We start from the raw sequence: 27,302 nt of genomic DNA on the forward strand, positions 1-27,302 counted from the left end.
AACTTTTTGTGAGTATTGTATGTTAATCCTTCTTCATAGATTTCAATGGATGGATGAAAGTAGCATGGAAAAATAGAAAAGTGCAGGTAAAAATATGGATGAAATATGGATTACTACTACGCCCATAGGGAGGACCTAGAGCGGGTTCCTCTGTTGTGATTGCAAATGTATCATAGGGAAAGGAAGGATTCAATATTGCATTTAGGTTGTTATCCACTTACTCGGCCTCTGGGTGGTTCTCCGCCACTTTGATCAGTTCACTTTCACAATCAAAGGTCATTTTCAGTACCCCATGCTTGGCCGCGTGTCGAATGTAACATGGTTGCTTACAAGTGTTAGCATAAACTATATCATCTGCCGGCACTCCTAAACTCAACACTTGGTCTATCTCTGCCTGCAGACAAAAGAGTTAGAGTCAGCGATCATGTAAAGGTGTCTAACAAGTCAATTTCAGTTTAAAGTGACGTCTACATGCAATTCAGGTCGCCATACATCATGCATATTGTCGGTAGCACATACCAATTTACTCAAGGAGATTTCATGCTGACAATGTGTCATGTGAGTGACATGGAAAAATGACGCATGACGCGACACTACAACACAATGTGTACACTAGGACACTTTTACAACGGTGGGCCCTAGCGCTAGTGAGGGGGGAAGATGGACACCTCCTTCATTCACCTGCAGCTGTACCCTAGACTCCTACCCAGTCCCTATACAGGCTCTGCACCTGTCGCCGAATAGGATACCTGAGACCCTGGCAGGCCCTGTAATAGCCCTGGCTAGTGAGCTGGCATGCAAGGGACGCTAGCCACTCTACCACACTAAGAGAAGGAAAGACAGATAGGGGAAAACAGAACAATAGACTGCTGCAGTCAGCACCAAGACTGCAGCCTACACAGCAACTTGCAAAGAGGGCTCCACCATCTCCTTCCATCTGCAGCCAAAAACCAGCACCGTCTACTGGGAGCAGAGGTTAAAAGGATGAAAGTGGCAAAAAAAGGTTAAAGACAAAGACAAATATGATTTTTTTTTTCTTGACTAGAGATGTGTAAGGGTGGCTAATATGCTTTACTGTCTTCTCCTTAGCAGGGCTGCTAGGTCGCAGCACAGCCGATCTTTAAGCCTTTGCACCCCGGTCGCCACTCCTTTGTGAAACAGTCCATCCATGACATTCTCACGCTGACACCAATAAACAGACAGGTGTTTTCTTTGCTAACTTCCAACTTTTACTGTACAGCTTCAGTACACCCAAACGCTCTGTTTCCACACCTTAAGGGCGCCGCTTCTGACCCCAGAGGGGTTCCTTTTGGACTTCATTACTTCATATTCTTGTCTGTCTGGCTGCTCCCCCACTCCTATGACTCCATAGGCATCACTAGGTCCCTCATCCCCTGCGCTGTACACACCACCCGTGGCAAGCTCACTGTCTGCTTCCACGTTGGCTCCCACCTTATCATAAGGACACACTAACCATCACTTTCAGTGAGGCGATTTGTGGGTTAGCTTCCCCAGGGAATAGCCGCCGATCCCGTCATACAGATTCTTCCCCAGCGGGGACCACACTTGTACCTCAGATCGTAACGAGAGGGACCCTGAGGGTCAGCATGATTTACTCTGTTGGGGGATATTGCTCTTTGCTCCTATTGTGGGACTCTCCTGCACTCTTCCTCTTTCCTGTTCCTTTTATAACCTATAGCCCTCCTTGATCCTTACCCCTTCCTAACCAGAAGTCCAGGGGAGCGGTCTCTAGGGTCACACTGCCACACCACACACAATAATTAACTTTATTAATACAAATACAGGAGGAAGTGCACTAGGACACTTCTGCAGGGGTGGCAGAGCCTGGGACTCCCCTACAGATGGGCGGACCCAGACTGTAATAAGCCAGATCCGTGCGGTTTCAAAGTTGCCTGGGTGCCGGGCCCGAGCCTGGGATTCCGGCTGTTTGATCCAGATCTGGAACTCAACAAATTAAAAAAATATACAGGAAAAATAATGAAAATAAGAATGAAGCAACACTTCATCCTTATCAAGGTTCCGGCGCAGCTGTAAACTGCTCCCGCGCGGCTGTACACTGCTCCTGCAGCTTCCGCTCATCATTGATCATACATATGCACTGCTTTCCCTGCTTTTCCCCACCCACCGGCCCGCCTGGCATCTGCTATTGGTTTCACACGTGCCCCCAGCCTGTGTGACAGCGCCTGCCCTGCAACGAGTCATCGCTCAACGCAGCTCATTCATTCTCTGCACTCACAGCGGGCAGTTATGCTCTATAGCTGCTCGCTGTGAATGAGATGTAGCAGAGCTGGAATCGCTGTGGGACCTCATGTGGATTACATCGGACCTGCAGGGGTATGCTGAGATAATTAAAGTGGTGAAAGAGGGGGCTTTTTTGTATTTTTTTTCCAAATAAAGGATGTTTTTGGTGTCTGTGTTTATTTACTTTCACTTAACAGATTAATGATGCAGGTGTCAAAGACATCTGTGCCATCACTAATCTAGGATTTAGTAGCAGCTGTGGGATGTTATTAACCCCTCATTTCCCTGATGCGATGCCAATCGGGAAGAGCCAGGTAAAGTGTCGGGCTTGTCGCTTTTAATGGATGTGACAATTTGGGCAGCTACAGGTTGCTATTTTTAGGCTGGACAATAACCATGGCCCTACACAGCCTGAGAATACAGCCCCAGCTGTTGGGCTTTATCATGGTTGGGTATCAGAATTTTGGGGGAACGCACGTCGTTTTTTTTAAATTATTTGTTTAAATTGGAAAAAAAAGCAGCAGCAAAAAAACAAAATCGTAAAAAACATGGTTTTTGCCAGGAGGTGTAGATTCGGTGCAGGAATATGGTTTCAAATTTCATCAACAAATTTGCATCCCTTGGCCCAAAAATGCAAAAAAGGGGTTTTCTTCTGCCAGGAGGTGAAAATTTGGTGCTGAAGGCTGGTGCAGATGACTTCAGCATTAAATGTGCACCTCCTGACAAAAAAACGCGGAAAAAGCCACTGCAAAAAGCGCGCAAAAAACCACAGCAAAAGAATGAGTCAAAAAGCCACGTGTTTTTTGCCAGGAGGTGTATATTTGGTGCAGGAACATGGTGTAAAAATTTCATCACCAAATCTGCATCTCTTGGCAAAAAAACTGTGGTTTTCTGCCAGGAGATGCAGGTCTGTGAACTCAGTGACCTCACCTGAGGTGAGGTCACCTGAGGTCAGGTCACTCAGGTTATTTGCAGTTACAGCTGGAGATTCCCACAGCAAATAACCAGAGTGACATCATTGCTTATTGCGGCTCAGTCATTGTCTGGTTGCACTCACAGCTGGCAGTCATGTTCTATGGCCGCTTGCTGTGACTTGGCTGTAGCAGGATGGAGCTGAATCGTTGTGGGATCTCATGTAGATTACTTTGGACTTGAAGGGATGTTTTGGGAGTTAAAAAAGTGGTGAAAGAGGGCGGGTTCGTGTATTTTATAATACATAAAGAATTTTTCCAGTGTTTGTGTTTGTTTACTTTCACTTACAGATTAGTGATGTCGGTGTCATAGACGCCTGCCATCACTAATCTAGGTTTTAGTGGTAGCTATGGGCTGCTATTAACTTCTTATTACCCCGATTGTTACCGCTCCAGGGCAATCGCCAAGACCTGGGTAAAGCACGGGACTTATCGCATCTAATGGATGGGACAATTCCAGACACCTGAAGACTGATATTTTTAGGCTGCACCTCCCCAGCCTGAGAATACCAGCTCCCAGCTGTTGAGCTTTTATCTTGGCTGGGTATCAAAATTGGAGGAACTACACGCTGTTTTTTTAAATTATTAATTTTGATACACAGTATAGATAAGTGTGTTGTCCTGCGTCCCGTTACCTTCAGGTCATCTCACGGTCTTCAGGGACTCCACGTGCTGGGATTCTTCTGGCGACAGGTCAGTCAGGTTAACTTCTATGGGAATCGTGACGCCACTCTCGGTATTGCGGTCAATGGGGACCACCACTGCAGGTTGGGGGAGCACCTGGGGCTGATGGTAGGTGCAGTTAGATGATATGGCCCCCCGAGAGTGGGGCTGGCCCCAGGGCCCAGGTATAGGTGCATGGTACCACAGGTCGCAGAAGAACTCACACACAGGCTGCAATGTCTTTCAGGGTTTTTACTCACGCTTGTTGGTAAAAGTGAGCCAACCCAAGCGATGCTGGGATGAACCAAGAGAGGAACCAGATATCACTTTGGCTGATGTAGGGGTGACTGCTGACTCGCCTTCCTAGTCCTTCTTGTTTTGAGGTGACCCCGACTTAGAGTCTTGCTGGGATCACCCAGGGAAGTCGCTTCTGCCGTTCTCACCTTTCTGGCCCGTTTGCTTGCAGCATGGACCAAGTAATTACGGCTGCTGCCTTCTGTCACTTATGGGCCCCCTCGTTGCTGCGTGGCTGTGGACTCTGGGTGGTTTGATGAAGGGCATGCAGTGCTAGGCCTGCTCTCACCAGCAGGTTTAGCAGGCCTAGTAGATGGGTTCCTGCTCTGGGAACCTGTTTTCCCGTGCGGGCCTGGTCTACCGGCAGTCCCCTTACTCAGCCACCTCTCAGCACTTCGGCCCTAGGTGGTTTTCAGGCGGCACTGCAAGGTAGCCGTTTCCCCTGCCAGCAGCCACTATAGGTGCAGGGTCTGACAGGGTCCTGCTCCTCCGCTCTTCCCTCAGACACAGCTGCTCCACTTCCTCCTCCTTTGACTGCCTCTGCACAACTCCTGTCTCCAGTTACACCACCCACCACTAGCTGAGATGCGAGGGTCACGCACCCTCCCTGAGTCTTCTCAGGGGTCCCCTCTAGCTGTGTGTGTGTTCCTGGTTACTTCGTGTTTGTGTGTCCACACCCTAGTCAGCTTTTGGGATTACCTGTATTGTACTCACTCAGCCTGAGTGCAGTACTCAGTGGTTCCTGACCAGGTCAGGGGCACCACATAAGCGCATGGCTGGGTCGGCAGCCTGTAGCTATGGGCTTTATCTGTGCTGGGTATCAGAATACGGGAAAGGGGTGAGGCGAAGCCCCCCTTGCATGATTGTGGTGGACGAGAGGAAACATCATGACACCCACCAACCAAGCTAGTCATACCCACTAACCTGGAATGAGCCCGTACATTCTATTCTCATGATAGATGCTAGAGTGTATGGGCTCTTTCAGTTACACTGCTTTCCCCGTCCACCAGCCGTCCTGGTGCCTGTGATTGGATGCAGTCAACTGACACGCTACCACTCAGGGTGGGGGAGCATCTGGCTGTAACCAATCACAGGCGCTGGTGGGCGGGAAAAGCAGTGCATATGTGATGAACATAATGTGCGGCACTAGAAGTGAATGTGAGGCCTGGGAGCAGCGTACAGCCATGCCAAAGCCTTGGCAAATATAGTGCGCTTGCTCCCATTCCCCTATCCTTTCTACCACCATTTTTACTCTCCAGATTCTGATCCCCATAGACTTATGTGGGGGCTGGATTCCGGACCGCATCCAGATTTTTTGTAAAAGTGAACAGGGACCTGCCAAATCTGCCTGGCTCTTTTCTTGACCCAAAATTCATGAACTGGGTGCACCAATTTGAAGAATTGGATACAAACGAACTGCAATGAATGCCATGAGACAAAAAAGAAATGTGACCAACAAAAAAGCAATTTATGAATCGGGGCCAAAATTTTAAGAGGAAGCCAAAATATAGTCTAACGTTCCTACAGAACTGTTGGTTATTGGCCACAAACTCCTCCTGTTCCCCAAACATTCATGATGCCCAGTAGGTTTAAATCCCTTAAAGATAACCTGTCACAAGGACAAAAGTGTCCAGGAATTTTTGCTTTTATTTTATTTGCACTGCTCCCATGAGTATTTTATTTTTTTTAACCCGCCATGCAGTTTCAGAGCAATGGGCCTTTTTCTATAGTATTAATTTATATGATCTATCCACAGGGGTGTGGCTCACAGGATCCTCTGGGGCGTGTCTTTAGGATGATTTGCATTGAGAGCACCACGACCATATAATTAGTATTGAATAAAAAGACCCATATTTATGGTACTATATGGCAGAATTAAAAAAAAAAAAAAAAAAAATACACAGGGGAGCAGTGGGAAAAAAATAAAAGTAAAAACAGGACACTTTTAACCTGGCCTGTTCTTAATTTTTTCAACTAATATAGAAATATTCATCCCATATGATGAATGTTGATTTTGCTTGACGACAAGTCACCTCCTACAACAATGATATAAAAAGATCAGAAAGTTGTAAGGACCCCGAAATGATACTAATATAAACCACAGTTCACTCTGGGAAAAAAACAAGCCTGATACAACTCCATTAATCAAAAAGAAATAAAAATTATGGTTCTTGGAATATGGTGTGTAAATTCTGTAGGTGCCTGAATACATCTAATATATGAAAATGTGTGTGTGTGTGTGTGTGTGTGTGTGTGTGTCTGGGATTGGCATCTGCATCGTCGCAGCTACAGCCACAAAATTTTGCACACGCACACTTCTGGACCCTGAGAGCGTCATAGGCTATGTCATAAGGGGAAATTTTAACCCCGCGCTTTACAGTTATTCACCAAAAAACCTGCCTCCATTAAAGTGGGAGCCACAGTGCAGCCAGAACTTCAGAAGAATGCGCAGCCACGCCCTTAAATGGAATGTTGGCGTGTCACAATGCAGCCAGGGAAAGAGACAGACACAGACAGGGAAAGAGGCAGACACAGACAGGGTAAGAAACAGACATAGACAGGGTAAGAGTCAGACACAAAGACACAGACAAAGAGATAGACAGACAGGGAAAGAGACAAACAAGGAAAGAGAGGGAAAGATAGAGACAGGTTAAGAGACAGACACGGATAGGTAAAGAGACAGACAGACAAAGAGACAGAGACAGACACAGGGAAAGAGACAGACACAGGGAAAGAGACAGACACAGGGAAAGAGACAGACAGGTAAAGAGACAGACAAAGAGACAGACACAGGGAAAGAGACAGAGGGAAAGAGACAAACATGGAAAGAGACAGACAGGGAAAGAGAGGGAAAGAGACAGACAGGGAAAGTGACAGAAATAGATAGACAGACAGGGAAAGAGATAGATAGACAAACAGGGAAAGAGATTGAGACAGACGGAGAAAGAGACAGAGACAGTCAGAGACAGACAGGGAAAGAGACAAACAGACAAAGAGATAGAGAGAGAGACAGAGATATATACAGAGGGGGAGACAGATATTATAATTACATTTATATCTATTTGTTTTGTGGTTTTTGTGTGCAGAATACATTTTTGTTAATACATTCTATTTTGTTAACAGCAGTTATTAACCCGGGCGAAGCTGGGTAGTACAGCTAGTTTTATATATATATGCAAACCTGAACCAATCTTGGTGTGCTGAATACATAGAGTAGTAAAGGTGGACCAAGAAGCAGATTACCTTGCTGGCACAATCAAATCCAGCACCCAGGATGGCGAGTGTCTGGATAACCTCTTTACTGTTGTTGCACTTTACTGCATAGAAAGGCTTCACCCTGGGCAATTCCTTGTGGTATCGGCAATGTTTATCCACCACATCACCCAGGTCACCGACATAGAAAGCATCCTGGTCACCCTGAATAGAAGAAATACCAAATAAATTATCACTGATGAATAGAAAGAAATTGATTTGTGCGAATTAAAGGAATTGGCGACCTCCTTACCCAACTTCCACAATGGCCTGACTCCATCCTATTTCACGCAAGTGCTGAGAGTATTCAGGGCATGTTCACATACACTAGGTTCTGCTGTCTGTATCTGTGCATGCGCAGCTCCTGCACAAAGGATGTGTCACAAGGAGGTTTTTACAAACAGATTCTGTGGGTACTACAGATTCTGGCACTTTGCCTGGTAACTTCTTTGATGTCTGTAATTAGCGCAGACAGACTCGGGCGACAACTCACAGACCTGTAGCTTATAGGCAGGCTAGCAAGAGTTAATCCTTGCTCGTCTACTTGTTAGTCTCCCCCAATCACATGCTGTAGGGGAGACAGTCACATTCACTCCCCTCCTATATATGCTGGCTGAACTATTCCATTAATGCCAGCTATAGCTTCTCTATACTGGTCTGGTGATGTGTTGTGATCCAGACTTAGGGGTCATTGTACAGTGCTGCTCACCATTATTGGTACCCTTAATTTTTTTCATAGATTGCACAATATCTTCAGAAATAAATGGAAATGTACCAACGGCATATACTCAGGACTTTTTAATTAGTGGTCCAAAGTAATACAAAAATAAAACATTGTTTGTCAACTTACATGTGGCAATTTCAAAGAAGAAACCAAATAAACTGCATGTGCAGCAATAAAGGCACCCCTAATTAATAATTGGTTGCCCCCCTCATTAATACTTGGTTGCCCCCCTAATTAATACTTGGTTGAATACCCTTTGGCATTGACGCTGACCTCCAAACCTTTGTTGTAGCCACCTATATGCATCTTGCACCTCTCAGCTGGTATGTTCTCCCACACTTCCTTTGTTGTTTGTTCAAGCTCTTGAATATTTGTCCGGTTCTTTTCCCCAATGGCATATTTCAGCCTACCCTAAAGATATTTAATGGGATTGAGGTCAGGATCAGGACGCATTACTGTCTATTTTAAAACAGTCCATGTTTTCTTTTTCAACTATTCCTGTGTACTTTTGGATATGTGCTTTGGGTCATTTTCTTGCTTGAAGACCCATGCTCTTTGACTTAAACCAAGTTTTCTTAAACTGAGTAGGACATTTCACTCTAAAATCTCTTGATAATTCTCTGATTTCATGATTCCTGTGATACAGGCAAGTCCTCCAGTACCAGACACAGCAAAACAACCCCACAGCATTATGGATCCTCCACTATGATTAACTATTTGTAGGGTGTTCTTTTCCTTATAATCTTCGTTATGCCGTCTGTAAGCTAACAGTTGCTTTGCATGGCCAAAAAGGCCTATTTTTGTTTCATCTGTTCACAGAACATTTTCCCAGAAGGATTGTGATTTGTCAAGGTATTCTTTGGCAAAGATCAGTTGTTCCTTTTTATGTCTTTTCTTCAGCAATGGTTTCTTCCTTGGCCTTTGCCCATAAATTTCTTCTAGGTTTAGAGTGTGGTGTATGGTACTTGTTGAAACCATGACCTCAGACTGTTCCAGGTTGGCCTTCAGGTCTTTGGATGTTTGACGTAGTGTTTTTCACACCATTCGCACCATTCTTCAAAGACATCTATTGTCAATTTGCCTCATTCCCACACATCCAGGGAGGTTCTTGATGGTTCCATGCTTGGCAAACTTCTTAATAACATTGCACACTGTTGAAACTGGAATACCAAGGTCTTTGGAGATGGCCTTATACCCTTTGGAAGTCTTGTGTTGTTTGCTAATAATAGCAGTTTTGATGTCCTCAGACAGCTCTTTTGTCTTCACCATTGTGTAAAAGGAACAGGGCCTAACATTTGGCATGTTAAAACTTCCGAAGTCATCATTCATTGGCTAATTCATGTCACATGGGCACCGACAATTTATCACAAGTGATTCTGTAGCACCCTGGGGGCAGGGGGTTCATCAGGCACGGGGAATCTCGTACCTGTGTTACTCGTGACCAGGCTGGTGTGATAGTCTGGGATTTTGCGGTGGCCTGCTCGGCTTCGTGCCCCGAGGTGGACACCAATAAGGACAGAAGATGATGGGGGTAGTAGTAGGAAAATTGTCGTGACGCCACCTATGGTATGCGGCCAGGGATTAGCCGCCGCTGCTGTCACTGTCCTCTGGGGCGGATGGTAATAGCAGACAGAGATAGTATCGCTCCCCACAGGTGGAGCGGGCCCCGGGGAGGATGATGAGGGGAATAATGATGGCATTTGCCTTTGGCGGTGAGGCACAAGTTGGTGGCGCCGGTAATAAGAGTCTTAGTCAGTAGGTGCGGTTCCAGGTGTCTTTACTCACCTTTCTGCCACTCACCCGGATAGTACTGGTCACCTGCTGTGATGGGCTCTGTCGACCTCGGGTAAGTTAGAAGAAGTCTCCGGTGTTTGAAAAAAGAAGAAAGTCCTTTTTCAGAGTTGCCCTTCTAGCCGTGGGGAATCTGGCTGAGCGCTCCGCTCCAAGCTGCAGGCCACATCCAGAGAAGAGAAGAAAGTGGTGAAGGTGTTGTGTCAAAGAACTGATGACCAGGGTAGACTGACTAGTGATTATGTGAGTGTGCTCCTATTTTTACCCCAAGTAGAACCCGCCCGCCAGGTGGTTGTCCTAGTGACGAGGACATTCCCATGCTTCGTGATGGCCAACCCCCTGCCTACCCTAGAACAGCCCCCCAGTGAGAAGGTTCCTAAGCTTTATATAAAGTGTGAATGTGGAACACCGGTGATTAACCCCCCTCCCCCTTACCTCAAGGCGAATACTGCAGCTTAAATGAGCTACAATACTCTGTGGCGACTGAAGGCTCAGGAGCGCCACAATGCTCATTTGTGATTTACTACAAACGAATCAAAATGTGTTTCCAAACTAATTTAATGTAAAGGTGCCAATACCAGTGTCACAACAAGATTTAGGTTTTTCTATTTTTCCCTCCCATTGTTTTTTGTTTAAAATTGTTGTTTATCATTTGCTCTCTTGTATTTAACACCAGTGCTCTATACAATAAAGCTCTTTCACTTGATTCCTTTTTTTCAGGAGCTATTCCACATTATGTACTTATACTTCATGGGTGCCAATAATGATGAGCAGGACTGTAGTACTTTATTGCTGTGATTGCTTGTGGTATTAATCCTTGTTGTCCTTTTATTGCTGCCTTACTTCTCTTGCTTTTCTCCTTAAGCGGGCTTTACACGCTACGATATATCTAACGAGATGTCGTCGGGGTCACGTCGTAAGTGACGCACATCTGGCATCGTTGGTGATATTGTAGCATGTGACAGCTACGTGCGATAGTGAACGAGCAGAAATACTCACCTTCTCGTTCATCGTTGACACGTCGCTCATTTTCTAAAAATCGAACGTCAGGTTGTTCATTGTTCCCGAGGCAGCACACATCGCACCGTGTGACACCTCGGGAATGAAGAACACAGCTTATCTGCGTCCCGCCGGCAATGCGGAAGGATGTGGGCAGGATGTTTACGTCCCGCTCATCTCCGCCCCTCCGCTTCTATTGGCCGGCCGCTGTGTGATGTCACTGTGACGCCTAACGTCCCTCCTCCTTCAGGAAGTGGATGTTCGCCGCCCACAGCGAGGTCGTTTGGAAGCTAAGTACGTGTGACGGGGGTTTACAACTTTGTGAGACACAGGCAACAAATTGCCCGTGCCACACAAACGATGGGGGCGGGTGCGATCGCAAATGCGATCGCACGAGAAATTGTTACGTGTAAAGCAGGCTTTAGTTTCTAATTGTGGGTTCCTGTGCATTTGCAGTGTTTTTGAGTTTTGTTCTTTTCCTGTGTGTATTTTTCTGTGGTGCCATCACACTCCTGCTTTTTCCTTCCATGGAGGGGGGGGTAGAACAGTTTTGTTCTGCTCAGGAGAATAGCAAGGCATGGGACTCTGGCATTTCCACCATCACTGGCAATCCAAAAGTTAGGGATAGCCAAGGGTCGCCCAGCATGAGGGACAGTATAACAGCCCCCTGTCCCTTGCTATCCTGAAGTCACATCATGACAGGATGTAGAAAAGGTTCACCGTTGCTTTGGATACAGTGGTACCACTGTCCAGTTTTATCATCATTAATTGCCTGGTGCTGTAACTTGCAACAAAGGGGATGACAATGGGAATTTTAGTTAAAACTCAACAGTTTAAGGCATTGTGGAATTTCGGATAAAACACATCCATACATTTTAAAGTATATCTGGACTAGGAGATTGTTCCACTTCTTGTATTTAATGCAACTCAGAAGAATTTTTCTTTCTTTTTAGGGTCCATGTTTGGGACTTAGCATAGAGTGTGGTTGATCTGTAAGTTGGGTTGACTCTATAATACCAGGAATGGAGAAGTGCTTTTGGGATAGTCCCATTGTCCCATCTGGAAAAGGAAAAAATCTTAAATTGGAATATTATAATTTACCTCTCCAAACCCACTATTTATTTTTTCCTTGATGAACTCCGGGACTGATGTGCCGTCTTCCACTATAGTCACATTACTGAGAAGAGGAGATGTACGATTCAAAGTCCCATCTTGTTTTTCTACCTCTTTCCATTTTGAAAGATTCTCTTTGCCTGTTTTGTAAAAGAAAATAAATGGATGTTATAAAATAAAAATAATCTACAGTCTTATGGGAAAAAAAACATGAAATGGAGAGAGAACTTCAAAATGAAATGGAAAAGTATCAAGTCAGTGTTAAACTTTTAATTGGATGGGAGTGGAGTTGTCAGGTTATAAATATTGGAAAGACCTAGAAGTATGCTCTAAGACATTGGATAGATAAGCTGAAAAAAAAAGCAGGAAAAGTTTTAGAAAACATCAAGGGTTACTTATGGTTGGAGTTCTCCTTCGAAGAATACCTAAACTCATTTTTGTTATATAATTTTGTCCCGCATGGAAAGTTATGAAACCGTGCAAATCACTTTATTAGGCGCTTTGTCTTTATTCATGGTTGCCCACAGTATGCTGGGATCCACTGTCAGGTGCCTCCACCGATCCCGGGTAGTTCAGAGGTCAATACCGGTGCACCCTTCCTGTGTCTCTCTCCTGACTGTCTTCTTAGCCTTGACTCTATTAGTTGAACTGGTCTCGGCCTCCACCACAGGGCCTGTACAAAGGGGGCTAACCGTAGTTGTATCTTGCTCCCCTCACCGGGGATCTGTGGTGGGTTGTGGCCCTGGGCGCTTGCAACCACCCTCGGCCTTCGGTGTTACACTTTGAGGAATTGTCTTTCTTCCCTCTGTCTGGGGACTGTCCCCGAGTGCAGCCAGATCCCTCCATCCGATCTTCCTGTGGAACAGGCCACGAGCCAATATGCCCTTCCGTGGCCCTGGAATCCTTTCTTTCTTTCTTTAGGTGTCACCTGGGCCTAACTAGTTCCACCAGGAACTTCTTTCTGTCACTCTCTCCTGAGGTAACTACCTCCCTCTCACACTCTAGACTTCACTCCTCTGCTCCTACTGACAAACTGATTGAACTTGAACTTCCTGGTTCCCTGTCTACTCACACTTTCTGACTCCTCCCACACACCCACTGACTAGGCCCCACCCACACTGTTGGGACCAGAAATGGGACTTACGGCCCCATGAATACATCTATAGGGGTTGCTGCTACTATCCCTGACCCAGTGTATGCCTATCAATTGGTGTGTGCAAGTTTAGTCTGTGGACCGGCATATGACCTCATTCTTACCCAGGATGGGACATCACACCTCTGGCTGAGGTGCAATATCTCTGTGGCGACGGAAGCCTGAGGGGCGCCACACATGTAAAAAAAAATAAAAATAAATTGGATGTAAGTCTGTTAGTCTATTTTTCTGCCTACTGTTGCACTGATATCAGATTGTACTCATTTAGAGTACAGATGATGGCAGTGATGGGTTAACGCAAAACCTGTCTCTTCTTCCGAGTGTTGGGTATTAGAACAATCTCCTGCAACAGATTCTACCCAGAGTTAGTGACACATGGGCTGAGCCATCACTGCCATTATCTGTACTCCACGTGAGTACTTTGTGATATCAATAGATGAGTGAGCACTAAAACACTTGAGTGTTTGATACTCGAATACTGAGTATAATGGAAGTTATTAGGAAACTTCACCATTTTTCCGGAAAACCCTACCAGGAGGGTACAAGGGGCATTAAAATAGCTGAAATGGATGGAATCAGCACCCAAATGGAATGGGAATAGGATACGGAAGTCGCCTAGATGCATCTCTGATTCCCAGGTCGCTACTGGGAACAATGTTGGCAGACTATTACACCACTTTTACGGACTGACTATAAAACAAACAAAACCGAAGATAAAATGGATTTTACATGAAAAATTGTTAGGAAATATTATTTACTGTATAATGAAAAAGGCATAATTAAAAAGAAATAGAAACACCTCCTCCACCTCTTAATAGCCGGGCAATCTGTCACCGTATTTCCCTGTCACCTATGACTACAGTAGATGACATAGTAGAGGGGAAAAAAAACTATACCCACCGGTAAATTTAATTTTAACATTTTACTACCTTTTCTGGGCATGTGGTGTGTGTGACATGGTGAAACACATACTGTTTAATTTATGAAGAAGGGACTCTGAAACTCACAAAGCTTATGTGAACAATGTAAGAGCTGCCAAAAATTGAAAGGAAGAACTGGAATACACCCTGGAAGACACATTGAAGAGGGCCTCAGAAAACATTTTTTCCTGTTTTTGATTAGTGGGACTCCAACACTGGTAAAGCCTATGCATTTATTTCAATGGCTGAAAGACATTTACCTTTGGGTGTATACATCTATATATGTAAGAGAATTATAGAGGTAGGCCTCAAACACATCCTAAAAACCTAATGAAGGAGGGAATCATAAACATCCTGGAAATATTAACAACGAGGCTCTCATGATGACATGACGACTCTCTAAAGATTTGGGGCCAAGGCTGTCTGATGACTACCCAAAAATTTTAAGTGAGGGCCACCTGATGACCCTCAAATGATTTTGAGCGATGGCAGCCTAATGACTCAAAATATATTGATCGATGGCCAGCTGATGACCCTCAAAAGGTTTTGAGTGATGGCAGCCTAATGACTCTCAAAAGATTTTGATCGATGGCTGGCTTATGACACTCAAAAGGTTTTGAGCAAGGGCTTGATGCCCCTCTAAAGATGTGGGGCAAGGGCCGCCTCATGACCTTCCAAAGATTTGTAGCGAGGGCCACCTGACGACCCTCTAAATATTTTGAGTGAGGTCCACCTGATGAACCTCAAAAGATTTGAAATGAGGGCCGTCTGATTACCCTCTAAATATTTGTAGTGAGGGTCATGTGATGAACCTCAAAAGATTTTGAGCAAGGGCCGCCTGATGACCCTGTTGATATAGTGGAGGAGGAAGAGTACAAGAATAAGAAGAAACTATTAACTATATACCATTTTTGGGTGGGGAGGGGTGCACCAGAAAAAAAAGGAAGCCTTTGGGTTCCACTGCTGCCATGCGGGGGGTTGATAAGTCAGGTCCAATCCAGGGTTTGCTCATTTTGATAAGACTCAGCCTGTCAACATTGTCAGTTGTCAGGTGTATCCGCATATCGGTTACTATTAAAGATGAGCGAACCTTTGGAGGTTCGGTTCGCCAGCACTAAATAAGCTGAACCTCCACGTGTCCGAACCTTGCCAGAGGAGGTTCACAAACAGTGATTGGAAGTTTGAGACTCCCCCAATAAACAGTGAGCCATAGGCAGATCACTTATGGGGGAGGGTGGGTGGACATTTTAAATTTTTTAGGGGGTTGTACACTAAATGTGACCATGTTGTTGTTAACCCCAGTGCGAGCCATTTAAACACTGCAAGTAGCTCACACAGGGCTGAGCACCAAGCGTACCTGACCACAGCATTTCTCGTGCGAGTTAAGTAAAGTATTCGTAGTCTGAACCCAAGCCCTGTGTTTTTAACTTGGTGTTCGGTTCGAAAAGCGAACATCAGTTTCCCTCATCTCTAGTTATTATGCTCCCAGTGGCACTAAAAACCTGCTGTGACAAAACGCTAGCAGCAGGGCTGGAAAACACCTCCAAGGCATAGAGGGACAGTTCATGCCTCGTGTCCAGCTTGGACATCCAATAATTTTATGGCACAGAGGAATCACGAAGGACGCTGGTAGGGTTGGCTAGGTACTCCTTCACCATCTTCAAAAACTTTTCCCTCCTTGTCAGACTACTCCGTGCAACAGGGCCAGGGCACTAGGAGGGTCTAATGAAATTGTTCCAGACCTTTGACAGTGTTCTTGTGACGCCCTGGACCCCAAGGGTCACAGGTCATTACATACACCACTTACACCCCCCCACACTAGGAAGGTAACACCCGTCACACCCAAGTCCTGATTGCCTCCCTCAGTGTTAGACAGGCACACAAGGTGGGCGGAGTCAGGCGGAAAGACACGCCCACCGAGGAGTCTGCTGGCCTGGGGCAGGAAGTTCAAGGGCAGATGAGAAGGAGATTAGAAAGAGAGTAGAGAGGAGCGTACACACAGTTCTGCGCGGGGCCTGGGTTGGAGCCTAGGACCCCCAAACAGTCAGGCAGGCAGACGGCAGGGGCCTCCTGCAGGAGACCGGGAACACGACCTGTGGAACCGTAGGGACCGGGACTGGGTTGGAGCCTGTCGGAACCAAACCTGGGAGCTAACTGTTTACCGGAGCACCAGGAAGGGTACTCAGACCCTGACTAGGCTATAGGCCACCACCATAGTCGAATTAACTGATTGAGGTCTGGACCTCCCGGGGACCTTTCCCACCAAAGTCCCGATTGACGGCAACAGCCCAACCCGACTGGATAGTAGCCACCGCCAGAGGCCAGAGATCCGAGGGCCAGCGCCTGCGGGCAAAGGAGCTCCTTCGACAGACCCGCCGGGGAGCAGACCACCCGTGCCTAAGCACCGTGGTCCACTTACACTTAGGTGCAGGAGAAAGGTGGACCCTGCCAACCCGCCTAGTGAACTGCAGCCGGCTGCGGGCCTCCCGTTTATCACTACGTTTGGTTTACCAGTGACTCTATGTGCCTTAATCGTGAGTACAACAGTGCCATCTGGCACCGCACCGCAGTGCTGCGCCCTGCACCATCTCCCCACAACCGGGCCCCGGGACACACCGCCCCTACCCACTGAGGGGTTAACACCAAAGCTTCGCCCCTTACACCACTCCCGGGAGTCCCTCACCTCTACCGCAGCGGTGGTGTCCACCATCACCACAACCCGTGGGTGGCGTCACGAATCACTATCCCAAAACCAAATCCCCGCATCCCCCGCGCGTAGCGCCAACCTCCCTTGCAGAGCGACGTGACCCCCGGGTCCGTGAGAGGTTCGAGCTACCGCCCGCAGAACGAGCACGGATCCGAGTGGCTCGGCGGTCGCAGCCGAGGCCGCGGGGCTGTACATTCTCCTGCCTATGTTGGACCTGGTGTGTGTGTGTCTCTCTCACCTCTCATTCTTGGTTGCCCAAGCAACTCTGACCTCTGCCGCCAGAGTTGTGAAATGCATATTTTTTAACTACTTGTTAATCTTGGACCTTCTGGTTTTGCACCATTTTACTAGCCCCTTCTGCTTCAGAACGGAGAGATGGAAAGTTCTCCTTGTAGCGTGGGTGGAGAAGTATGAACAAGTAATCAGTGTTGGTCAAAATGCAAGGGTCGAGAAGAATGCAGCAGGACATATAGTCACTAGTGATGAGCGAGTACTAAAAAGCTCGGGTGCTCGAAGCTCGGGCCGAGCCTCCCAAGATATTCGTGTACTCGGGCCGAGCAACGAGCCCAATGTTATCCTATGGGAGACCCGAGTATTTTTGTGAAATGACCCCCCGGCAGCATGGAGAAACCCTAAAAATGGCACAAAAGTCTCAGAAGAGTGCTCAAATGACATGGCAACAGCATGGGGAAGACCCCTTGAAGCATTTATCACTCAAAAGTCACAGCTGTGAACAATTTTGTCCGCGTTTCACGCCATTTTTACGGACTCACCAGAAAACCTTCCAAAATGACCCCAAAATTATTTTTCATGGCAGAAATGTTAAGGGCACATACCCAATAGTGAGATAGAGCTGGTGTATGTTACTTTTTGAGATTAATACATGAAAGATTTTACGTGAAAACATTGTGTGGCACTCCGATGTCCCTGAGAAGAGACGTACATGAAGGCCTCTTGAGTCTAATGTGCCCATTTTGAGGAAGTGAGTCTTTGTAGTATTTTCCTTTGCCAGGGCAGTCCAAAATTGTGAGGTTCACCAATGCCCCTGCATAGAGACGTGCATGAGGGCCTGTAAACTTGAAGTGCCCATTGTAAGGAAGTGGGTGTATTATAGTATAGCCCTTTGGCAGGGCAGCCAAAAATTGGGAGGCTCCACGTTGTCCCTGGATAGAGACGTGCATGAGGGCCTCAAAACATTAAGTGTCCATTGTCAGGAAGTGGGTGTATTATAGTATAGCCCTTAGGCAGGGCAGCCAAAAATTGGGAGGCTCCACGTTGTCCCTGGATAGAGACGTGCATGAGGGCCTGTAAACTTGAAGTGCCCATTGTAAGGAAGTGGGTGTATTATAGTATAGCCCTTTGGCAGGGCAGCCAAAAATTGGGAGGCTCCACGTTGTCCCTGGATAGAGACGTGCATGAGGGCCTCAAAACATTAAGTGTCCATTGTCAGGAAGTGGGTGTATTATAGTATAGCCCTTAGGCAGGGCAGCCAAAAATTGGGAGGCTCCACGTTGTCCTTGGATAGAGACGTGCATGAGGGCCTGTAAACTTGAAGTGCCCATTGTAAGGAAGTGGGTGTATTATAGTATAGCCCTTTGGCAGGGCAGCCAAAAATTGGGAGGCTCCACGTTGTCCCTGGGTTGAGACGTGCATGAGGGCCTGTGAACTTGAAGTGCCCATTGTAAGGAAGTGGGTCTATTGTAGTATAGCCCTTTGGCAGGGCAGCCAAAAATTGAGAGGCTCCACATTGTCCCTGGATAGAGACGTGCATGAGGGCCTGTAAACTTGAAGTGCCCATTGTAAGGAAGTGGGTCTATTGTAGTATAGCCCTTTGGCAGGGCAGCCAAAAATTGGGAGGCTCCACGTTGTCCCTGGGTAGAGACGTGCATGAGGGCCTGTAAACTTGAAGTGCCCATTGTAAGGAAGTGGGTGTATTATAGTATAGCCCTTTGGCAGGGCAGCCAAAAATTGGGAGGCTCCACGTTGTCCCTGGGTAGAGACGTGCATGAGGGCCTGTAAACTTGAAGTGCCCATTGTAAGGAAGTGGGTGCATTATAGTATAGCGCTTTGGCAGGGCAGCCAAAAATTGGGAGGCTCCACGTTGTCCCTGGATAGAGACGTGCATGAGGGCCTCAAAACATTAAGTGTCCATTGTCAGGAAGTGGGTGTATTATAGTATAGCTCTTAGGCAGGGCAGCCAAAAATTGGGAGGCTCCACGTTGTCCCTGGATAGAGACGTGCATGAGGGCCTCAAAACATTAAGTGTCCATTGTCAGGAAGTGGGTGTATTATAGTATAGCCCTTAGGCAGGGCAGCCAAAAATTGGGAGGCTCCACGTTGTCCCTGGATAGAGACGTGCATGAGGGCCTGTAAACTTGAAGTGCCCATTGTAAGGAAGTGGGTGTATTATAGTATAGCCCTTTGGCAGGGCAGCCAAAAATTGGGAGGCTCCACGTTGTCCCTGGGTTGAGACGTGCATGAGGGCCTGTGAACTTGAAGTGCCCATTGTAAGGAAGTGGGTCTATTGTAGTATAGCCCTTTGGCAGGGCAGCCAAAAATTGAGAGGCTCCACATTGTCCCTGGATAGAGACGTGCATGAGGGCCTGTAAACTTGAAGTGCCCATTGTAAGGAAGTGGGTCTATTGTAGTATAGCCCTTTGGCAGGGCAGCCAAAAATTGGGAGGCTCCACGTTGTCCCTGGGTAGAGACGTGCATGAGGGCCTGTAAACTTGAAGTGCCCATTGTAAGGAAGTGGGTGTATTATAGTATAGCCCTTTGGCAGGGCAGCCAAAAATTGGGAGTCTCCACGTTGTCCCTGGATAGAGACGTGCATGAGGGCCTCAAAACATTAAGTGTCCATTGTCAGGAAGTGGGTGTATTATAGTATAGCCCTTAGGCAGGGCAGCCAAAAATTGGGAGGCTCCACGTTGTCCCTGGGTAGAGACGTGCATGAGGGCCTCAAAACATTGTTTCCATTGCAAAGGAGCGGGTCTCCTGTCGTTGTAATGTCCATTCTGCAAAGAATGGGCGAAAAAATTTACCACTGGGGGTATACCTGAAACAAAGGCCTAAGTATTGCAATTTGTAACGGTCATCATGGTGGCGCATGAGGAGAAGGAGGAGCAGTCCAGCGATTATCCAAAGTCCAGAAGTGTGTACCCATGGGTGAGTGGAGGTACATGGCAAACTTTAAATTCCGCTCTCATTTGCTGGTGGTGTGGTGAAGTCTGGCCCAATCCAACCCTTGTTCATCTTGATCAGAGTCAGCCTGTCAGCATTTTCAGTTGACAGGCGGGTGCGTTTATCTGTAATGATTCCACCTGCGGCACTAAAAACACGCTCTGACAAAACGCTAGCGGCAGGGCAGGCCAGGACTTCCAAGGCGTAGAGAGCCAATTCATGCCACGTGTCCAGCTTGGATACCCAATAATTGTAAGGCACAGAGGAATGTCGGAGTACAGTTGTTCGATCTGCAAGGTACTCCTTCAGCATCTGGGCAAACTTAGGATTTCTTGTGGCACTACCCCGCACCTCAGGGGCTGTGGTACGTGAGGGGCTGAGAAAACTGTCCCACATCTTAAAGACTGTTCCCCTACCTCTGGCGGATTGGACTTGTGCCTCTCTCGGCTGTACGCCTCGGTTGTCCACTGATTCCTGACCTATGCCGCTAGCGTTTTGTGAGGGGAATGCTTTGCCTACTTCCGTGACTATGGCCTTCCGGAACTGCTGCATTTTGGTTGACCTCTCCTCCACGGGAATAAGAGACAAAAAGTTCTCCTTGTAGCGTGGGTCTAACAGTGTTACCAACCAGTAATGATTGTCGGCCAAGATGTTCTTAACGCGAGGGTCACGAGACAGGCAGCTTACCATAAAGTCAGCCATGTGCGCCAGACTCTTAACAGCCAGGACTTCAGTAGCCTGACCAACAAGATGACTGAACATGCTGTCCTCCTCCTCCTCCTCCTCCTCCTCATCTACCCTGTCCTCTGGCCAGCCACGCTGAACCGAGGATATGACTGGTGTGCATGTCATATCCTCAATTTGGCCGGAGAGTTGCTCCATGTCTTCATCCTCCTCCTCGTCATAGTCCTCCACTGCACGTTGTGATGAGACGAGGCTGGGCTGTGTGTTATCACCCACACCCACTACTGTTTCTTGCTGCAACTCATCGCGCTCCGCCTGCAATGCATCATGTTTGTTTTTCAGCAGAGACCGTTTTAGAAGGCAGAGTAGCGGTATGGTGACGCTAATAATGGCGTCATCACCACTCACCATCTTGGTGGAGTCCTCAAAGTTTTGGAGGATGGTACATAGGTCTGACATCCATCTCCACTCCTCAGGTGTTATGTGTGGAGTTTGACCCATTTCCCGACGGCTTAGGTGATGCAGGTACTCAACAACTGCCCTCTTCTGCTCACATATCCTGACCAACATGTGCAGAGTTGAATTCCAACGCGTGGGGACATCACACACCAGTCTGTGAGCCGGAAGATGCAAACGGCGCTGAAAGCCGGCAAGGCCGGCTGAAGCAGTAGGTGACTTTCGAAAATGTGCAGACAGGCGGCGAACTTTTACCAGCAGATCAGACAGCTCTGGGTATGACTTTATAAACCGCTGAACCACGAGGTTGAGCACATGGGCCACGCATGGAACATGTGTCAGCTGGCCTCGCCTCAAAGCCGCCACCAGGTTCCGGCCATTGTCACACACGACCTTTCCTGGCTTTAGGTTCAGAGGTGTGAGCCAGTGATCTGCCTGCTGTTTCAGAGCTGTCCACACCTCTTCTGCATTGTGGGGTTTGTCACCGATGCAGATTAGCTTCAGCACAGCCTGTTGCCGCTTCGCCGAGGCAGAGCTGCAGTGGTTCCAGCTTGGGACTGGTGTGGAGGGTAAAGTGGATAAGGATGCGCAGGAGGAGGAGGAGGCTGAAGAGCATGACATTCCGGAGCTGTAGAGTGTGGGTGAAACACTGACTGAGGTAGGGCCTGCAAACCTTGGTGTGGGAAGGACGTGTTCCGTCCCTCGCTCAGACTGGGTCCCAGCTTCCACAATATTAACCCAGTGTGCCGTCAACGAGATGTAGCGGCCTTGCCCACAAGCACTTGTCCACGTGTCTGTGGTTAGGTGGACCTTGGGTGAAACAGCGTTGTTCAGGGCACGTGTGATGTTTTGTGACACGTGGTTATGCAACGCGGGGACGGCACACCGGGAGAAATAGTGGCGGCTGGGGACCGAGTAACGTGGGACAGCTGCCGCCATCAGGTCGCGGAATGCTTCTGTCTCCACCAGCCTAAAAGGCAACATTTCCAGCGCAAGCAGTCGCGAAATGTTAGCATTTAGAACTGTGGCATGTGGGGTGTTGGCAGTGTATTTGCGCCTGCGTTCAAAGGTTTGCTGAATGGATAACTGAACGCTGCGCTGGGACAAGGACGTGCTTGATGATGGTGTTCTTTCTGCGTAGGCAACTGCAGGTGCAGGAGTGGAGGAGGCTTGTTCGCAGGCAGCATGGACAGGGGATTGGCTCGCATGCACAACCAGCGAAGACGTAGCAGTGACATCAGCAAGCACTGCTCCTCGACTCTGTTGTACTTCCCACAAAGTCGGGTGCTTGGCTGACATGTGCCTGATCATGCTGGTGGTGGTCAGGCTGCTAGTTTTGGTACCCCTGCTGATGCTGGCACGGCAGGTGTTGCAAATGGCCTTTTTAGAATCATCTGGAGCCAACTTAAAAAACTGCCAGACTCGGGAAGACCTAACATTTGTACAGGCACCTTGTGTCGTCGTGTTGTTCCGGGGAACGGTTGCCTGACTTCTGCCTGGGGCCACCACCCTGCTTCTTACTGCCTGTTGTGATGCTACGCCTCCCTCCCCCTGTGCACTGCTGTCCTCGCTCTGCATATCCTCCTGCCAGGTTGGGTCAGTTACTGGATCATCCACCACGTCGTCTTCCTCTTCCGCACCCTGCTCCTCCTCCTGACTTCCTGACAATTGTGTCTCATCATCGTCCACCACTTGTTGAGACACGTTGCCAACTTCGTGAGAACGTGGCTGCTCAAATATTTGGCCATCTGTACAGACGATCTCCTCATGACCCACTTCAATATGAGCTGGCGAGAGGCCAGAATGTGTGAATGGAAACGTGAACAGCTCTTCCGAGTGTCCAAGTGTGGGATCATTAATGTCCGAGGAGGACGTGTACTCAGCCTGGTGGTAGGAAGGAGGATCAGGTTCAGAAATGTGCGGTGCAGTATCACGGCTACTGACACTTGACCGTGTGGAAGACAGAGTGTTTGTGGTGGTGCCAATCTGACTGGAAGCATTATCTGCTATCCAACTAACAACCTGTTGACACTGGTCTTGGTTCAAGAGCGGTGTACTGCTGCGGTCCCCAAGAATTTGGGACAGGACGTGCGAGCGACTAGATGTGGCCCTTTGTTGTGGCGAAATTAGAGCTTGCCCACGACCTCGGCCTCTGCCTGCACCACCATCACGTCCACTTCCTTGTTCCTTGCCAATGCCCTTGCGCATTTTGCAATGCTGTGCTGACGTCACGTGTATTCACTACTTGTGCGTTATATCAAAGTTTGTGGAAATTGCACACAAGTGCACCTGTACGCTGCCACCGACAGGCACACACGTGCGGTTTTAAAAACCAAGCACGGACGCACTAAGAACCTAACAGGTTTTTTTGGGGAGCGACAATTACAGACAAGTCAGACACTATCTGGACTGTTTTAGACTGTATACACCAGCCCCAGATATGATGAAGGCTGGTATACGGTCACCACTAGGAATGGCTATATATACCCTGCCTGCCTGCCTGCCTGCCTGTATACTGGTACAATAGTCCTGACAAGGACTCTTCTGGTCACTACCCTGTATTCAGACCTGGCTATACCCTGCCTGTATATAGCAACAATAGTCCTGAGAAGGACTCTGCTACTGTACTCCGACCTGGCTATACCCTGCCTGCCTGTATACAACTAGAATAGTCCTGAGAAGGACTTTTGGTCACACTGTTTGCAGCCCTGCAACTGAAAAAGCTATAAAGGGCCGCAAAGCTTTCCCTGAATCAGCGACACTCTCCCTGCACTGACTGTCTGGATAGCTGTGAGCAGAGCACAGCGCGCCGGCCGGTATAAAGGCTCGGTCACGTTGTCCAGGCCAGCCAATCACTGCAATTCCACAACTAACAGGACTGTGGCATTGCAGTGGTCTGCCAGCCAATCCCTGCATGAGGGCTGGCTCTCAAAAGAGCGCCAACATGCAGAAATGAAGACCACGAGTACAGCACGAGTATCGCGAGATTTTTCGGTCCCCGCCGAGTAGACCGAGTACAGTGATACTCGTGCGAGTACCGAGTAGTAACAAGCATGCTCGCTCATCACTAATAGTCACCCAAGTGTGTCAGACTCCCAACAGGCATGATTTCCCTGTCCCCACCAAAAGGACGACTCCATCTCCTCCTGCTCCCTCTCCTCCTCCTCCTCTTCAGCCCATCCACTCTGAACAGATGGAATGAAGCTGGTGTGAGTAGAATCCTATAAAGCGCAGGCAACACTGATAAAGCAACCACTCACACACTACCAATCCATGGAGGGGTTGGCTGCTTAGTATTAAAATTACACAACAAATGGCTTGTATAGGGCGCCGTTCACACATGTACAGTTAGGTCCAGAAATATTTGGACAGTGACACAAGTTTTGTTATTTTAGCTGTTTACAAAAACATGTTCAGAAATACAATTATATATATAATATGGGCTGAAAGTGCACACTCCCAGCTGCAATATGAGAGTTTTCACATCCAAATCGGAGAAAGGGTTTAGGAATCATAGCTCTGTAATGCATAGCTTCCTCTTTTTCAAGGGACCAAAAGTAATTGGACAAGGGACTCTAAGGGCTGCAATTAACTCTGAAGGCGTCTCCCTCGTTAACCTGTAATCAATGAAGTAGTTAAAAGGTCTGGGGTTGATTACAGGTGTGTGGTTTTGCATTTGGAAGCTGTTGCTGTGACCAGACAACATGCGGTCTAAGGAACTCTCAATTGAGGTGAAGCAGAACATCCTGAGGCTGAAAAAAAAGAAAAAATCCATCAGAGAGATAGCAGACATGCTTGGAGTAGCAAAATCAACAGTCGGGTACATTCTGAGAAAAAAGGAATTGACTGGTGAGCTTGGGAACTCAAAAAGGCCTGGGCGTCCACGGATGACAACAGTGGTGGATGATCGCCGCATACTTTCTTTGGTGAAGAAGAACCCGTTCACAACATCAACTGAAGTCCAGAACACTCTCAGTGAAGTAGGTGTATCTGTCTCTAAGTCAACAGTAAAGAGATGACTCCATGAAAGTAAATACAAAGGGTTCACATCTAGATGCAAACCATTCATCAATTCCAAAAATAGACAGGCCAGAGTTAAATTTGCTGAAAAACACCTCATGAAGCCAGCTCAGTTCTGGAAAAGTATTCTATGGACAGATGAGACAAAGATCAACCTGTACCAGAATGATGGGAAGAAAAAAGTTTGGAGAAGAAAGGGAACGGCACATGATCCAAGGCACACCACATCCTCTGTAAAACATGGTGGAGGCAACGTGATGGCATGGGCATGCATGGCTTTCAATGGCACTGGGTCACTTGTGTTTATTGATGACATAACAGCAGACAAGAGTAGCCGGATGAATTCTGAAGTGTACAGGGATATACTTTCAGCCCAGATTCAGCCAAGTGCCGCAAAGTTGATCGGACGGCGCTTCATAGTACAGATGGACAATGACCCCAAGCATACAGCCAAAGCTACCCAGGAGTTCATGAGTGCAAAAAAGTGGAACATTCTGCAATGGCCAAGTCAATCACCAGATCTTAACCCAATTGAGCATGCATTTCACTTGCTCAAATCCAGACTTAAGACGGAAAGACCCACAAACAAGCAAGACCTGAAGGCTGCGGCTGTAAAGGCCTGGCAAAGCATTAAGAAGGAGGAAACCCAGCGTTTGGTGATGTCCATGGGTTCCAGACTTAAGGCAGTGATTGCCTCCAAAGGATTCGCAACAAAATATTGAAAATAAAAAATATTTTGTGTGGGTTTGGTTTATTTGTCCAATTACTTTTGACCTCCTAAAATGTGGAGTGTTTGTAAAGAAATGTGTACAATTCCTACAATTTCTATCAGATATTTTTGTTCAAACCTTCAAATTAAACGTTACAATCTGCACTTGAATTCTGTTGTAGAGGTTTCATTTCAAATCCAATGTGGTGGCATGCAGAGCCCAACTCGCGAAAATTGTGTCACTGTCCAAATATTTCTGGACCTAACTGTAGGTGACAGTGTCTGGCTTACAGCATATAATGATGTCCATGCTATCAGACTAGGCGGACTGCCCAGTACTATATAAGTGCACCACACAGGAATGGAGACCCTAGTTTACACGGCCTACAGTAATGGGCCTGGCTGCATCCTGTATGAAAATAATAAGTGTAAAAATATATAAAAAAATATATGAGGAATTACAATTGGCCTGGGCAGGTAAACATCATTGCCCTTTGTTGGTGTGAATTTTTTTTATTTTATTTTTTTGGGGGGGGGGGGGCACAAACAATTTTTCTTTTCTCTTTTTGTGGTTTTTTTTTTTGCATTAGTATACATGAGGACTCTTGACATTGGGGTGTGAGCTTCCGTATTTTGGCCAAAATATTGACTGATACCTCATTAGAATATCATCAAAAAGTTAATTTATTTCTGGAATTCAATACTAAAAGGGAAACACATATATTATATAGTCATTAAACACAGAGAGATCTATTTCTATATATTATATAGAGTCGTTACACACAGAGTGATCTATTTCAAGTGTTTATTTCTGTTAATGTTGATGATTATGGCTTACAGCCAATGAAAACCCAAAAGTTGTTATCTCATAAAATTAGAATAATTACCACAAAATACCTGCAAAGGCTTCCTAAGCGTTTAAAATGGTCCCTTAGTCTGGTTCAGTAGGCTACACAATCATGGGAAAGACACACTCCACAAGGAGGGTAAGCCATAAAAGGTCATTGCTAAAGAAGCTGGCTGTTAACAGAGTGCTGTATCCAATCATAATACTGGAGAGTTGAATGGAAGGAAAAAGTGTGGTAGAAAAAGGTGCACAAGGAACCAGGATAACCACAGCCTTGATAGGATTGCTAAGAAAAGAGCATTCAAAAATTTTGGTGACACTCACAAGGAGTGGACTGCTGCTTAGGTCAGTGCTTCAAGAGCCACCACACACAGACTAATCCAGGACATGGGCTAGACAACGCCAGAAGCGACTTACCTGGGTCAAGGAGAAATAGAACTGGACTGTTGCTCAGTGGTCCGAGGTGTTGTTTTCAGATGAAAGTAAATTTTGCATTTCATTTGGAAATCGCGGTCCCAGATTCTAGAGGAAGAGTGGAGAGGCCACAATCCAAACTG

General features: G+C 47.1%; 1 protein-coding gene across 1 annotated transcript in view; it reads right to left on the reverse strand.

Annotated features, from left to right (window-relative positions):
• The window catches only part of LOC142256852 (ornithine decarboxylase-like), a 123,863-nt gene that overhangs the window by 36,661 nt on the left and 59,900 nt on the right, over positions 1-27,302 (reverse strand). Inside the window, exons 4-6 of the mRNA XM_075328825.1 lie at positions 12,058-12,209; positions 7,434-7,607; positions 222-394 (exon numbers count right to left, since the gene is read on the reverse strand). Coding sequence (XP_075184940.1) covers positions 222-394; positions 7,434-7,607; positions 12,058-12,209 — 499 coding nt within the window. The remainder of the gene's footprint in view (positions 1-221; positions 395-7,433; positions 7,608-12,057; positions 12,210-27,302) is intronic.

This window comes from Anomaloglossus baeobatrachus, chromosome 1, assembly GCF_048569485.1.
Source record: "Anomaloglossus baeobatrachus isolate aAnoBae1 chromosome 1, aAnoBae1.hap1, whole genome shotgun sequence".
In the NCBI taxonomy this organism is placed as follows: Eukaryota; Metazoa; Chordata; class Amphibia; order Anura; family Aromobatidae; genus Anomaloglossus; species Anomaloglossus baeobatrachus.